Raw genomic sequence first — 13676 nt, forward strand, 5'->3', positions numbered from 1 at the left:
CCCTACTGCCCACCCCTACTCCCAACACACACTAAATTATAATTTTCATGACCACAGTAATGACAACAATGAATACATTATTAGAAAAGAAAACTGTGCATTTTGTCTCACCTTAAGAGACAAAGAGCTATAAAAATCAAAAAGTAAAACAGTAACTAATGCTGCTGAGGATACGGAGAAATAAGAAACCTCTTACATTGCTGGTGGGAATGTAAAGTGGTACAGTACTTTGTATGATAATTTATAAATTCTTCAATAAGTTAAATATAGAGTTATCATATGACCCAATAATCCCACTCCTAGATATATAGCCAAGAGAAATGAAAATATATGCTTAAATGTTTATGCCAGTATTAGTCATAATACCCAAAAGTTGCAAACAAACCAAATGTCCATAAAAGAATGAATGGATAAAAAAGAGGTAGTAAATTATTCAGCAATAAAAGGGAATGGAAGACTGATACATGCTACATCATGGATGAATCTTGCAAACTTATGTTAAGTGAGAGAAGCCAGTCACAAAAGACCACATTTTCTATAATTCCATTTATAAGAAATGGCCAGAATAAGCAAGTCTACAGACAAGGTAGACTAGCAGTTACCTAGGGTTGAGGTGGTGGATACAGGGAACTAGGGGGGATGACTACTAACGAGGGCATATTTCTTTTTGGAGTTGTAAATACCTTCTAAAATTGATTGTACTGATAGCTGCACAAGTCTTTGAATATCTGACAGATAATAATCCTAGCTGTTTATTCTGAATGCATGGTACACGATTCAGCGTAAAGGACAATTAAACACTGTCGCACTTTGAGGGAAATAGAAAAATGGAACTTTTATTACATTCTGGGTATAATGCCATATATTTTGTGTCTTTTATTCTTTCATATTCTGTTAAATATTATTACTTTGTTTTACATATAGAGAAACTGACATTTATAGAAGTTAACAGATAAGTGGTCACAAAACTGTTAAAGGGCAGAATGGGTAAATAATAGATTGTTTAATTATAAAGCTTAAATTCAATCCAATGTATGTACAGGCCACTTATTACTGCTATTTTTCTTCATTTTAAAATAAAAAAATACTAGGAAGAATAAGTTTTTAGACACATTGTATGTATTAATAAGCACATGTTGATTGAAAACATGAGGCTGATTATTTGGTGGCGGGGGTGGGGCTGGGGTGAGGAAGAAAGACTCTAGAGAAAAAAGGGAAAGGTTTCCTGGAATTCTCTGTGATGCTTAAAAAACTCCACACACACACACACACAAACAGAACTCCACAAAAAGCATAAGCTATAGAAAGGGGAAAGCAAGGTACGTAAAAATGTCTGTAATGCACAGAATTGGATTTTAGAAATTTATTAATAATCTATCACAGGGGTAAAATTAAAAGATGCTTCCTCCTTGGAATGAAAGCTATGACAAACCTAGACAGCATGTTAAAAAGAGAAGCATCACTTTACTGACAAAGGCCTGGGCTTCCCGGGTAGCTCAGCTTGTAAAGAATCCTCCTGCAATGCAGGAGACCCTGGTTCGATTCCTCGGTCAGGAAGTTTCCCCTAGAGGAGTGATAGGCTACCTGCTCCAGTATTCTTAGGCTTCCCTGGTGGATCAGATGGTAGAGAATCTGCCCGTAGTGCGGGAGACCTGGGTTCAATCCCTGGCTTGGAAAGATTGCCTGGAGGAAGGCATGCCAACCCACTCCAGCATTCTTGCCTAGAGAATCTCCATGGACAGAGGAGCCTAGTAGGCTACAGTCTGTGGAGCCGCAAAGAGTCAGACATGACTGAGCAACTAACCACACATGGTTATTCCAGTCGCCATATACAGACGTGACAGCTGGACCATAAAGAAGGCTGAACACTGAAGAATGGACGCTTTCAAACTGTGGTGCTGGAGAAGACTCTGGAGAGTCCTTTGCATGGCAGGGAGATCAAACTAGTCAATCCTAAAAGAAGTCAACCCTTTGAATATTCATCAGAAAGGCCGATGCTGAAGCTCAAATACTTTGGCCACCTAATGCAAAGAGCGGATTCAGTGGAAAATACCCTGATGCTCAGAAGGATTGAAGGCAAAAGGAGAAGAGGGCAGCAGAGCATGAGATGGTTAGATAGCATCACCAACTCAATGGACATGAATTTGAGCAAACTCCAGGAGATAGTGAAGGATAGAGGAGCCTGGTGTGCTGCAGCCCATGGGGTCACAAAGAGTCAGACACAGCTTAGCAACTGAAGAACAACAACAGGAGTGAAAATCATTTTTCACTTTGAGCCCAACTCTAACCAACTGGTATTGTCTGTCTAGAGCAACTCTGTTGGGTAGGACTGTGGGGCAGAGTCAAGAGCAATTGACAAAAAACTGATCAGTGGACTGATCAGTGAATTCTACCATAGTATGGGAGAAGGGCACACAGCAGGAGAGCCACATATTTATTGTCTTTTAAAGAATACAAAACATACAAGAACCTTATGAAGGCGTTTACTGCTTCATTACACTTTAAACTGCTTGTATAATCACTGAGACAGCATTTCAACATCACACTGGATTTTATGACTCTACAAGGAGGGATTTAAGATTCTTACCCGAGCATTGTCCACATCCACATTAGCAAACATGACGCTTCGGTATTGCACAGACATTGCCTTCAAAAGAATAAAAATTTCCTATTAGCTTAATGTTAAGATTAAATCACACACTAGCAGTGTCTTTTAGCAACAGCAAGAACCAAACAAAAGAGCTGAGAAAAGACAGCTAAGCATCATCCTGGCACTACTGCCTAGAATCTTAAGGACAGAAGTCAAGGGCTGGGTGTTGCCCAAGTCAAGCAAAGATCAATGGCAGAACCAGAGTCTAAAGTCTGTGTTATGTATCAAAACTAGATTTCCCAGAATACTCTGCCAGTTGTCTTCCTGTTAGGTTCCACCAATGGGAAGCATTTGCAGGAAAATGGAAAATGGGAATAGGGAAAAACAACTCTTCTCTGCTTCTGTTCCAGACGTTCTGGAAGCATCTTTGACGGTGGTGGAGATAATGGTGGTGGTATAATGGGTGTACGGTAATGGATGCAGAAGCAGCCTGTAAATGTCAGCTCCTGGGATATTCTTTTTTTTCCAGACAGCTGTGCTTATTCTTTAAAGGTACTTAATGGGATATTGATTTGTTGGCATTACATCATATCTCAAGCATTCCCATCGAGCTGTTTCAAATGAAACCTCTCTTCCACAGTGGTGTGAGGTGTCTGGAGCATGGCCAAGTAGAGGCAACAGCAGACGGAGCTGTCACTGGGGGCTGCTCCCATGGACAGGCAGGAAGCAGCATGACATGAACTGATTAGGTGGACAGTAGGTGCAGAGCTCTGTTGAAGGGATTCTCTCCAATTGTATGTCCATAGAATGTGCCCTAAGTGGGAGTTCTTTGTTCAGTGGTTCATCAAGATGGGGAAATTAGGGGGAAATTGTTGGATAATAAACATGAAGGCCTTTGGTATTTTAGAGTACTTTTCAGATTAAAAAATAGATGCTGATTTTGATTGGCAGCATCTCCATGCCTGGAAGGAAGATGGTGATGCCCAGGAACTCTGGGGAAACTGACTTGTGCTTTTCAAGTTTAAGATATGTGGATGTTCCCTGGTAGCAGTCAGGCAGGGAAATGGATTTGACAGATATGGACATCTGATTCCACAGTCAGGTTCTATTGATGAAGTTTTCAGTTTCCCAAGTCTGACAGGAAATGGATAGGGCTGTCATTTTTGTACTGAGTAGTAGCCAGAAGACCTGGTACAGATGTGGGTTTCTTGCTAGACTGACTGGTGTCCCTTATGAACACTTCCTTCCCTCTCTATGCCATACCATCCACAACAAACCATCCTCTGTCCTCAACAAAAACTCCTCCTTCTGCTCTATTCTTCCTCCCATACAATCTGTTACCATCTAGTCACCTATTCTGTTGATCTTCACTCTAAATTGTCTCCTGAATTTGATCTTTCCTTTTTCTCCCCAAACCACCACCCTAGTTCTGATAAATCCATCACTGATGTTGTCAAACTTGGGTTACCTGCCTCAGCCTTTCTAGCCCATTCTTATACAAACTGCCAAAAGTATTTCCCCCAAATTCACAGCTGATCATTGCAAAACCCTTAACATTCTTTATGACTCTGCTGCTGCTGCTAAATCGCTTCAGTGGTGTCCGACTGTGCGACCCCATAGACGACAGCCCACCAGGCTCTGCCGTCCCTGAGATTCTCCAGGCAAGAACACTGGAGTGGGTTGCCATTTCCTTCTCCAATGAATGAAAGTGAAAAGTGCAAGTGAAGTCGCTCAGTCGTGTCTGACTCTTTGCGACCCCATGGACTGCAGCCTACCAGGCTCCTCCATCCATGGGATTTGCCAGGCAAGAGTACTGGAGTGAGGAGCCATTGGCTTCTTGGTTATGACTCTACAGCAACTCATTAAGCTATAATACAAGGGTCTTTCCCCTCTGGGCTCAGCTTCCTTTCAAGGCTCATGGGTTGCCACTTCCACTGTATAAACTGAAAACTAGCCTCACAGAGTACTTGCCTTCTCATGATCAAACCATACAATTTCTCAACAAATTTATAATCTCCCTTTTCTCAAAAATGCTCTGTTTGGGGATCTATGCCTGGTGATTCTCCTAGCCCAGAGTCAGCAATCTTTACCCTATACACCAAATCCAGGACTCCATATGGTCTCATAAACAAAATTTTAGTGAGACACGTTTGCCCATTCATTTGCATATTGCCATTGCCTGCTTTTGTGCTACAACACCAAAGCTGAGTATATATACTATAGACCATACAGCCCATAAACCTGAAAATATTGACTGTCTTTAACCTCTACAGACAAGGTTGCTGGCCCTTGCTTTCAGTCCTCAAGGCCCAGATCAAATGGGACCATGGAATTCACTTAAGACTTAAAAGCTTTAAATCACTTCTTAAAAACCACTTTTGGTTATGATTTACTTTTTCTTATTACCAGACATCCTTTAGTAGAGACTCTGGGTGGTCAACTTTCAGTTTTTGTGTATTTGAAAATATCTTGGATTCTTCCCCACCTAGAGTAATGGTGTTGTCAGCTGACTTCCATTCCACCTTCCTGCAGAGCCTGGAAAAGGGAAAAGGGAAAGATTCCTCGGATTCCCTTGCAGCTAGAGTTCTGGATGCAAATTGGTTTCACCAATGAGACACATGCAGGTAAGACTGGGAAGGCAGAAGTGAGACGGAGCTACTTTCTTTTTGTCTTTGGATGTTCCTGCTGGAGAGCAAGATCATGCTACCTCCATGCTGCTGGATCTCAAGGATCCAGTGCCCCAGCACCAGCTTCCAGATTCTGGTTCTGACTCCCCAACTGCTATTGTTGTTTTTTCCTCCCAGTAGTAGCCTCTCATCTCCTCTCATATCTCATTATGGCAAAGTTAGGATCCCCTCTAATGGGTCTGTGGTGCTCTTGAGTCATCCTTGGGGTTCCAGTCTGGAGCCCATTCATCCAGCCTTATAATGATTTTATGAGCATTTAATTCCTTGTATTAAAGTTTTTTTCTGTCTAATTTGGTTCCTGTTTCCAGTTTTTGAGTTCTGACTGATACAGTGCCCTAGAGTAATAAAAGCCTTTTCTCCAAATCCATTATGTACTGTGGGTTTTAAAAAAATGACACAGAATACATAAATACATTCTCTTGTAAAAGTTCAAACATCACAAGAAAAATAAAGCAAAATATGAAATTTCCCTATTCTCAACCCTACTCCAATTTTCACTCCCTTTCACAGAAAAAAAAAACCATTTGCTATGTATCTTCTGCTCCTCTTTGTCTACATACATACTGATATATACATACACACAGATACGTCCTGCATGCTTAGTCACTCATTTGTGACCCCATGGACTGTAGCCCGCCAGGCTCCTCTGTCCATGGGGATTCTCCAGGCAAGAATACTGGAGTGGTTTGCTGTGCTCTCCTCCAGGGGATCTTCCTAGGGATTGAACCCAGGTCTTCCGTATTGCAGGCGAATTCTTTACTGTCTGAGCCACCAGGGAGCCCTGGTGTATATATATATATGGATTTTTAGCTCTGCTTTACATAAATGGTACTATAGTCCATAAATTTTCCTATATTGTTCTCTTTTTACTTAATTCTATGTTGTCTTGGAGAGAATTCCATCATTATGTATGGGTCTACTTGACTCTTTTTATCATCTGAATAGTATTTCAGAGTGTGGATACACCCAAATTAAAAAAAAAAAAAACCAAACTAAACTGTGTGTACATTAGTCTGGATTCCAACAGAAAACAGCACATTCAAGTTAGGATAATTTAGGGAAGTTTATCACCAAAGGGCTAACTATAAATAACTGTAAAGTTAAGGATGGGTGTGGAGGAGCTGTGAGAGCCTGGACACAACCTCAGCCATTCTCAGGGCCTAAAGGTATGAAGGGAAGAAGAGGTTACTAAGCCTGAGCCTAAAATGCCTATTGGGCAATGAAATCTGATCAGTGTTGACTTTGTGGCAGGTGAGGATATTTATACTCCTAAAGCTAAACATTGGAGACCCTTAAGTTTTAAGTGTCTGAATAGAGAGGCCTGCCAGATGTTAAAATATTTGCTGTAGATATTCCAATAATTTTAGGCACAAAATAGATGTTGATATGTGAACCGTGAACTTCCAGATGTTCAAGCCGGATTTAGAAAAGGCAGAGGAACCAGAGATCAAACTGCCAACATCCGCTGGATCATTGAAAAAGCAAGAGAGTTCCAGAAAAACATCTATTTCTGTTTTATTGACTATGCCAAAGCCTTTGACTGTGTGGATCACAATAAACTGTGGACAATTCTGAAAGAGATGGGAATACCAGACCACCTGACCTCCCTGCTGAGAAACCTGTATGCCGGTCAAGAAGCAACAGTTAGAACCCGACATGGAACAGACTGGTTCCAAATTGGGAAAGGAGTACATCAAGGCTGTACATTGTCACTCTGCTTATTTAACTTATATGCAGAGTACATCATGTGAAATACCGGGCTGGATGAAGCACAAGCTGGAATCAAGATTGCCTGGAGAAGTATCAATAACCTCAGATATACAGATGATACCACCCTTATGGCAGAAAGCGAAGAACTAAAGAGCCTCTTGATGAAAGTGAAAGAGGAGAGTGAAAAAGTTGGCTTAAAACTCAACATTCAGAAAACTACGATCATGGCAGTTGGTCCCATCACTTCATGGCAAACAGAAGGGGAAACAGTGGAAACAGTGTCAGACTTCATTTCTGGGGGCTCCAAAATCACTGCAGATGGTGACTGCAGCCATGAAATTAAAAGACACTTGCTACCTGGAAAAAAAGCTATGACCAACCTAGACAGCATATTAAAAAGCAGAGACATTACTTTGTCAACAAAGGTCCATCTAGTCAAGGCTATGGTTTTTCCAGTAGTCATGTATGGATGTGAGAGTTGGAGTATAAAGAAAGATGAGTGCCAAAGAACTGATTCAGCTTTTGAACTGTGGTGTTGGAGAAGACTCTTGAGAGTCCCTTGGACTGCAAGAAGATCTAACCAGCCAATCCTAAAGGAAATCAATTCTGAATATTCATTGGAAGGACTGATGTTGAAGCTGAAACTCCAATACTTCGGCCACCTGATGCGAAGAACTGATTCACTGGAAAAGACCCTGATGCTGGAAAGATTGAAGGTGGAGGGAAAAGGGGATGACGGAGGATGAGATGGTAGGATGGCATCACTGACTCAATGGACATGAGTTTGAGTAAGCTCCAGGATTTGGTGATGGACAGGGAAAACTGGCATGCTGCAGTCCATGGGGTCACAAAGAGTCAGACATGACTGAGTGACTGAACTGAACTGATGTCATGTAGCGAATTTCATTATCTGAATATGTTTCTTTTAAATATCAAAGTTTATGACTGAATAGAACGAATTCAAGTAGATATAAGAGTTTAAGTCAAAAAATTGAAATGTTACAAACCCTGATGAAAAATAATATATTTTCAGTTGTGTAGAGAAATCTGAACTTTATAACTGAAGTAGGAAATTGCACAAAATGGACCGTAAATGTGAAACTTCTGTGCAGTAAGGAGAAATGAAAAGAAAATGCCCTGGGTTTCTTTCTGCAGCATGTTGTACAATCCCCCCACCAAATGGTGCAAACACTTAAATGGGGTAACAGAAAAATTAACTAGATGAAACACTGTATGGACATGGAAAGTATAATCTGGAGAGTTGATAAAAACATAAACCAATGTGTAGATGGAAAAAGACCTGAATATAAACATATGATTACAATTAAGTGGAATATTTTACAAAGAAATTTTATAAAGGAGCTCAGATATGAAAGGAATAAGTAAGACATAGGATTTCTTCTGATAATGGGGTTGAAAGATTGGGGGTAGTTTATTCTTTTTTATTATAGTTTAAAAAATACCATGTTCATCTGTAATCTATTCCAATATTTGGAAGTTCTCAACTCTAGAACTTTGGTAAAATGCCATTATTATGAATAATCCATTCCTTTATACAACTATACTCTTTCGCACATTTTGATGATCCTTGTAGAATTATCCACAAATAAACAGTATTAATCTGGTGTGTGTACTAATGATCTAATTAGATCTCACTAAATTATCTTCAGGTTAAGCAGGATGCTTCCAAAAAAACCTGATTCCATGCAGAAGATTTTAAGTTTAATCAGGTCCCATTTGTTTATTTTTGTTTTTGTTTTCATTACTTTAGAAGATGGATCTAAAAAGATATTGTTGCAATTTATGTCAAAGAGTGTTCTGCCTATATTTTCCTTTATGGTATTTGGTTTTACATTTAGATCTTTAATCCATTCAGATTATTATTTTAATACCATTTTTATATGGTGCTAGTGAATGCTATAATTTCATTCTTTTACATCTAGCTGTCCAGTTTTCTGAGCACCACTTACTGAAGAGACTGTACAGTTTCTTCTCCATTTATAGTCTTGCCTCTTGATAAACTGATCTTCATAAATTGATCATAGGTATGTGGGTTTATTTCTGGCTTTCTAACCTGTCCCATTGATCTATGTTTGCTTTTGTGCCAGTACCATGCTGTTTTGATTACTGTAGCTTTGTAGTATAGTCTGAAGTCAGGGAGCCTGATTCCTCCAACTCCAATTTTCTTTCTCAAGATTGCTATTTGCTTTGTTTCCATGCAAATTAAAAAAATTTTTTTTCTAGCTCTGTGAAGAAAGCCATTGCCAATTTGATGAGGACTGCATTGAGTCTGTAGATTGCCTTGGGTAGTACAATTATTTTAAAACAAACTTATGCTTACTAACAGAGAAAGGAGGGGGAGGGATAAATTAGGAAGTTTGTGTTGGGATTATTTATTGGGATTAACACATATACACTGATATACATAAAACAAATAACCAACAAGGACCAGGGAACTATAGTCAATATTTTATAATAACTTATAAGAAAAAAGAATATGAAAAAAATATGTCTCTATAACCCTATCTATCCATCTAAGTGAATCACTGTGCTGTATGCTTGAAACTAACACAACACTGTAAATCAACTATCCATCAATAAAATTTTAAAAATTAAAATAACAATAGTAATAAAGAAGTGGGCACTAAGTGGGGGAAAAACTATCACCCCATAATGGCTCATAACTGCCAAACTTTTAAGATTTATTGGGAAAAGTATTCGAGGACTTTAAATTCCTTCTAAAAAACTGTGAAATAGACACTGATGATACTTACATGAAAAACAGGATAAATCCTTTTGCAAGGACCACACCATTTTGCTGAGAATTCAATTACCACAAGTTTGTTTCCAGCAGCTTTCAAAAATGCTTTTAATTCATCCTGAGACCAGAACATAAATGAGGAAATGTGTACAGTCACTGAATCTCATATAGTCATGCAAGGCACAAAATGACAGCATAGTTATGGTGCCCACCCCATTGTTCTCCAGGGAACGCAATCTTTCCTAAATGTCCCTGAGGGCATATATATATATTTATCTTCCTAAGTATACATGCTGCTGCTGCTGCTGCTAAGTCGCTTCAGTCGAGTCTGACTCTGTGCGACCCCATAGACAGCAGCCCACCAGGCTTCTCCATCCCTGGGATTGTCCAGGCAAGAACACTGGAGTGGGTTGCCATTTCCTTCTCCAATGCATGAAAGTGAAAAATGAAAGTGAAGTCGCTCAGTCGTGTCCGACTCTAGCGACCCCATGGATTGCAGCCTACCAGGCTCCTCTGTCCATGGGATTTTCTAGGCAAAAGTACTGGAGTGGGGTGCCAAAAACTTTCAGTTCAGTTCAGTTCAGTCACTCAATCATGTCCAACTCTTTGCGACCCCACAAAAACTTTAGGATTCTATTTACCAGATGGATTGGTAATGATGGTTGATAATGGCTGGATACCTCTGGCAAGAGACTGAGACTGGTCAATGAGAGATGAGGAGTAGAGGGTGAGGATGAATGGTGTTCAAGGTGGATATCTATATCTAATTTTTTAAAACAAGGACCTAAACATGCATTAACAGAGAAATCTAAACAGAAGCTAATTCAGCACCTTTGATCATTTCTTGTTTTTGTTTGTTTGTTTGTTTGTTTTTGCGGGGGGAGGCTGATCATTATTAAAGCTATAGTTAAAACCATACATTTAAGGATAAGACATGCTTCTTGCTGAATGTCTTAAGTGAATTTTCTATCAGCTATTTGTATCATCTAAATAAAGTAAGATTTCCCTTCTGGGACCTCATGTCATGGTATCTATGCTTGATTGCTTTGTGAACAATGTCCTACACGACTTGGCTTTCCAATAAGTCCCCCACAGAGCCCAATCCTGATTCACTTCAGTGCCTTCATGGCCCCTAAGTGGCACATGTTAAGTACTCAGGGAGCATTTAGTTGACTAAATGAATAATCTGCTAATACACAGTGTTCCGTTAAGGATTTATTTTTCCTTTTCTCACTGGAATTGCAATAATAGTACCTAATTTACTCTGTGACTGGTATTCTCTTCCTTAATCTTTACAACCACCCTATGCAGTATTATTATCATTATCCCCATTTCACAGATGAATAAAATAACATTTTTAAACTTTCTCAAGGTCAACCAGCTGGTGAGTGTCATAGTTGGGGTTACTAACCTTACTAGTTTGACTCCAAGATCCATTTCCTTAACCACTATAAAAAATTGCCTCCTGAGTTCTTTACGGTAATGGAGCTTACTCTCTTTCTCTCTCTCTAGCCCAAATGCCATCATTCACTCATCCCTGGACCACTAATTAAGATGGAGGGGTGGGATCAGTAATTGAGTTAAATCAATTGGGGCCTACCACTGGAAACAGGGATGGGATTTATTCCATACAGATGGAATACACTCTATAATAGGGGAGTCCTGACAATTACACTGTCATTTGACTTCCTTTCAGGAGGTGAAACTGATGACTCAAAGAAGACACATTCTTCCTTTAATAATATGCCTCCAAGAGAGGAGTGATTAACTTTTCAGAGAGCCACGCCACCTCCACTTCTCACTTGCTTCTGAAGTTGTAAGTTAGATGTCATCCTCAGAAACCCCCAACTCTTCACTTCCCAGTAGTTGTTAGGGTATAAACTGACCTAGTTGGTCCCACGAACTTGACTTGGCTAAGTTCTCTGTAGGTAATACTCCATGGTACAGAGTGATCCCACATGTACCAGTTAAGGCCTACTCTGTGCCAGGTACTGGACACACTGCTAGGATACAGCACGGACAAAAATACAAAACATTCCACCCCCTCCCTTCATGAAGTCTGCATTTAGGGGAAAGTCAACGGTAACCACCTCTGGGGTCGCAAAGAGTCAGACACAACGGAAGCGACTTAGCAGCAGCAGCAGCAACAGTGAGATAAGTGAAATATATAGTAAATTTGTGATCACTGCTAATAAAGAAAAAAAGTGAAAGTAGCTTAGTCGTGTCCAACTCTTTGTGACCGCATGGACTATACAGTCCATGGAATTCTCCAGGCCAGAATACTGGAGTGGGTAGCTGTTCCCTTCTCCAGGGGATCTTTCCCAACCCAGGGATCAAACCCAGGTCTCCCAGATTGCAAGTGGATTCTTTACCAGCTGAGCTACCAGAGAAGCCCAAAGAAAAAAAGGAGAAGAATAAAATAAGAAGGAAGGATGAGAGTTGGATTACAATTTCAGTCTGGGTGGCCAAGGACCACCTCGATGTAATATTTGAATAAAGGCATAAAGGAAACAATAGGTCCTCAGAATAGGTGAAGGAGAAGGAGATGGAGAGGGCTTCTCTGTGAGATTCCCAGGAAACCAAAAAAAAAAAAAAAAAGAAAAGAAAAAAATTAGTAAAATCATTAGCAAGTGTATGCTATTTTTAAAACATTTTCTTAAGCCAAAGTTACATGGCCATACCTTCTTTCTATCTGGCTGGTCTCATATTTGTGATCTTAAACACAAGCCAGTTTGGGAAAGTGTCAAAAGTCTAAGTCTGAAGGTGCTAGTGGAGGGAAGACCCAGGCCCTACACCTCCCCCTTTCCTCCAGCTCCTGGTCCCCCTGAAATGAGTGGGTATCAGAATGTCTGGATGCTAATGCCTGCTTCACCTCTCTACTCTTTTAAAGGCAATTTTCTTCTTTATAAATAATTATCCCTGGCCTTTACATGTATTGAGATCTGTTACAGCAGTACCACTGGACAATGGATGGCAAGTGGCTTTATGAAATACCACCTCAACAATTATTAATGCCCCCTTTCCATTCTACAGGCATGTCTAGGGGTTCTCTTTCCTAGGATAAGAGAAAAATGTGGACTATTTAACTTCCAGAAAAATTTCCAGGTACAATCAAAGTAAAATTGGTAGGATCAGATATAGGATGAAGTATGTTACAAGCTGGTCTGGATCTAGCTAGAGTAAAAGCAAGAAATGAGAAGCAGGAAGGGATAAAACTCTTTTTGATCAACTTTGCTCTTGGCTCTTCTCCACAGAATGCCATCCCTCAAGAAACAGCATGAAGAAAAAGCATTAAAAAAACAAACTCTTCTTGCCTCGGAGCAACAAAGGAGTACTGCATGGAGGAAATATTACTTAGAGTTAATCAAATCTGCTCTCAAGACGGTCTCTTTTGAAATACTTCTTGAAGCCAAATAAATACTTGCCATGTCTCTAATATTCTGCACCATGATTTACACCTGGGAATTGCTGACAAAACTCTCCTGTTGGTTCAGTTGGCAGACTGTAGCTGTCTCTTACCAATTATAGCATCCTGGCCGGAGTATAAGGGTACCTTCTCTATGACATCACTGAACATGACATCTTAGAACCTAGAACTTTGGAAGACATGGAGCTAATTTCATTTGTATGCCATGACTACTTGGTCAGTATGTGGTCAGTAAGAATCTGACAACTGCTGGCCTTGTGTGCAGAATCAATAATGTGTCTGTCTCTTTTTAATCTCCTACTACCTATTTCCATGCACCTCCTTCCCTCCCCCAGTCCTGGCAACCATCAAATGAGAAATAAGCAAGGTATTCATGTATTAAATAGATGAAAAGTTATTTTCATTTAGGATTCTGAAGGAATTATTTTGCAGTTGAGAAAGATACTAAAGCCTTAATTCTAAAATAATGCTCCTTGTAAATTTGGTTTTTTGAGTCCCAGA

The 13676-nt window shown here is 39.9% G+C and overlaps 1 protein-coding gene across 1 annotated transcript in view; it reads right to left on the bottom strand.

The window, feature by feature from the left end:
* LOC129650634 (thioredoxin domain-containing protein 8-like) overlaps positions 1 to 13197 on the bottom strand; it is a 54119-nt gene extending 40922 nt beyond the window's left edge. The window contains exons 1-3 of the mRNA XM_055579293.1: positions 13174 to 13197; positions 9762 to 9866; positions 2588 to 2647 (exon numbers count right to left, since the gene is read on the bottom strand). Of these exons, the coding sequence (XP_055435268.1) occupies positions 2588 to 2647; positions 9762 to 9866; positions 13174 to 13197 (189 nt within the window). The remainder of the gene's footprint in view (positions 1 to 2587; positions 2648 to 9761; positions 9867 to 13173) is intronic.
* Positions 13198 to 13676: the final 479 nt, after the last annotated feature.

The sequence above is a fragment of the Bubalus kerabau genome, chromosome 4, assembly GCF_029407905.1.
Source record: "Bubalus kerabau isolate K-KA32 ecotype Philippines breed swamp buffalo chromosome 4, PCC_UOA_SB_1v2, whole genome shotgun sequence".
NCBI classification, from domain to species: domain Eukaryota; kingdom Metazoa; phylum Chordata; class Mammalia; order Artiodactyla; family Bovidae; genus Bubalus; species Bubalus kerabau.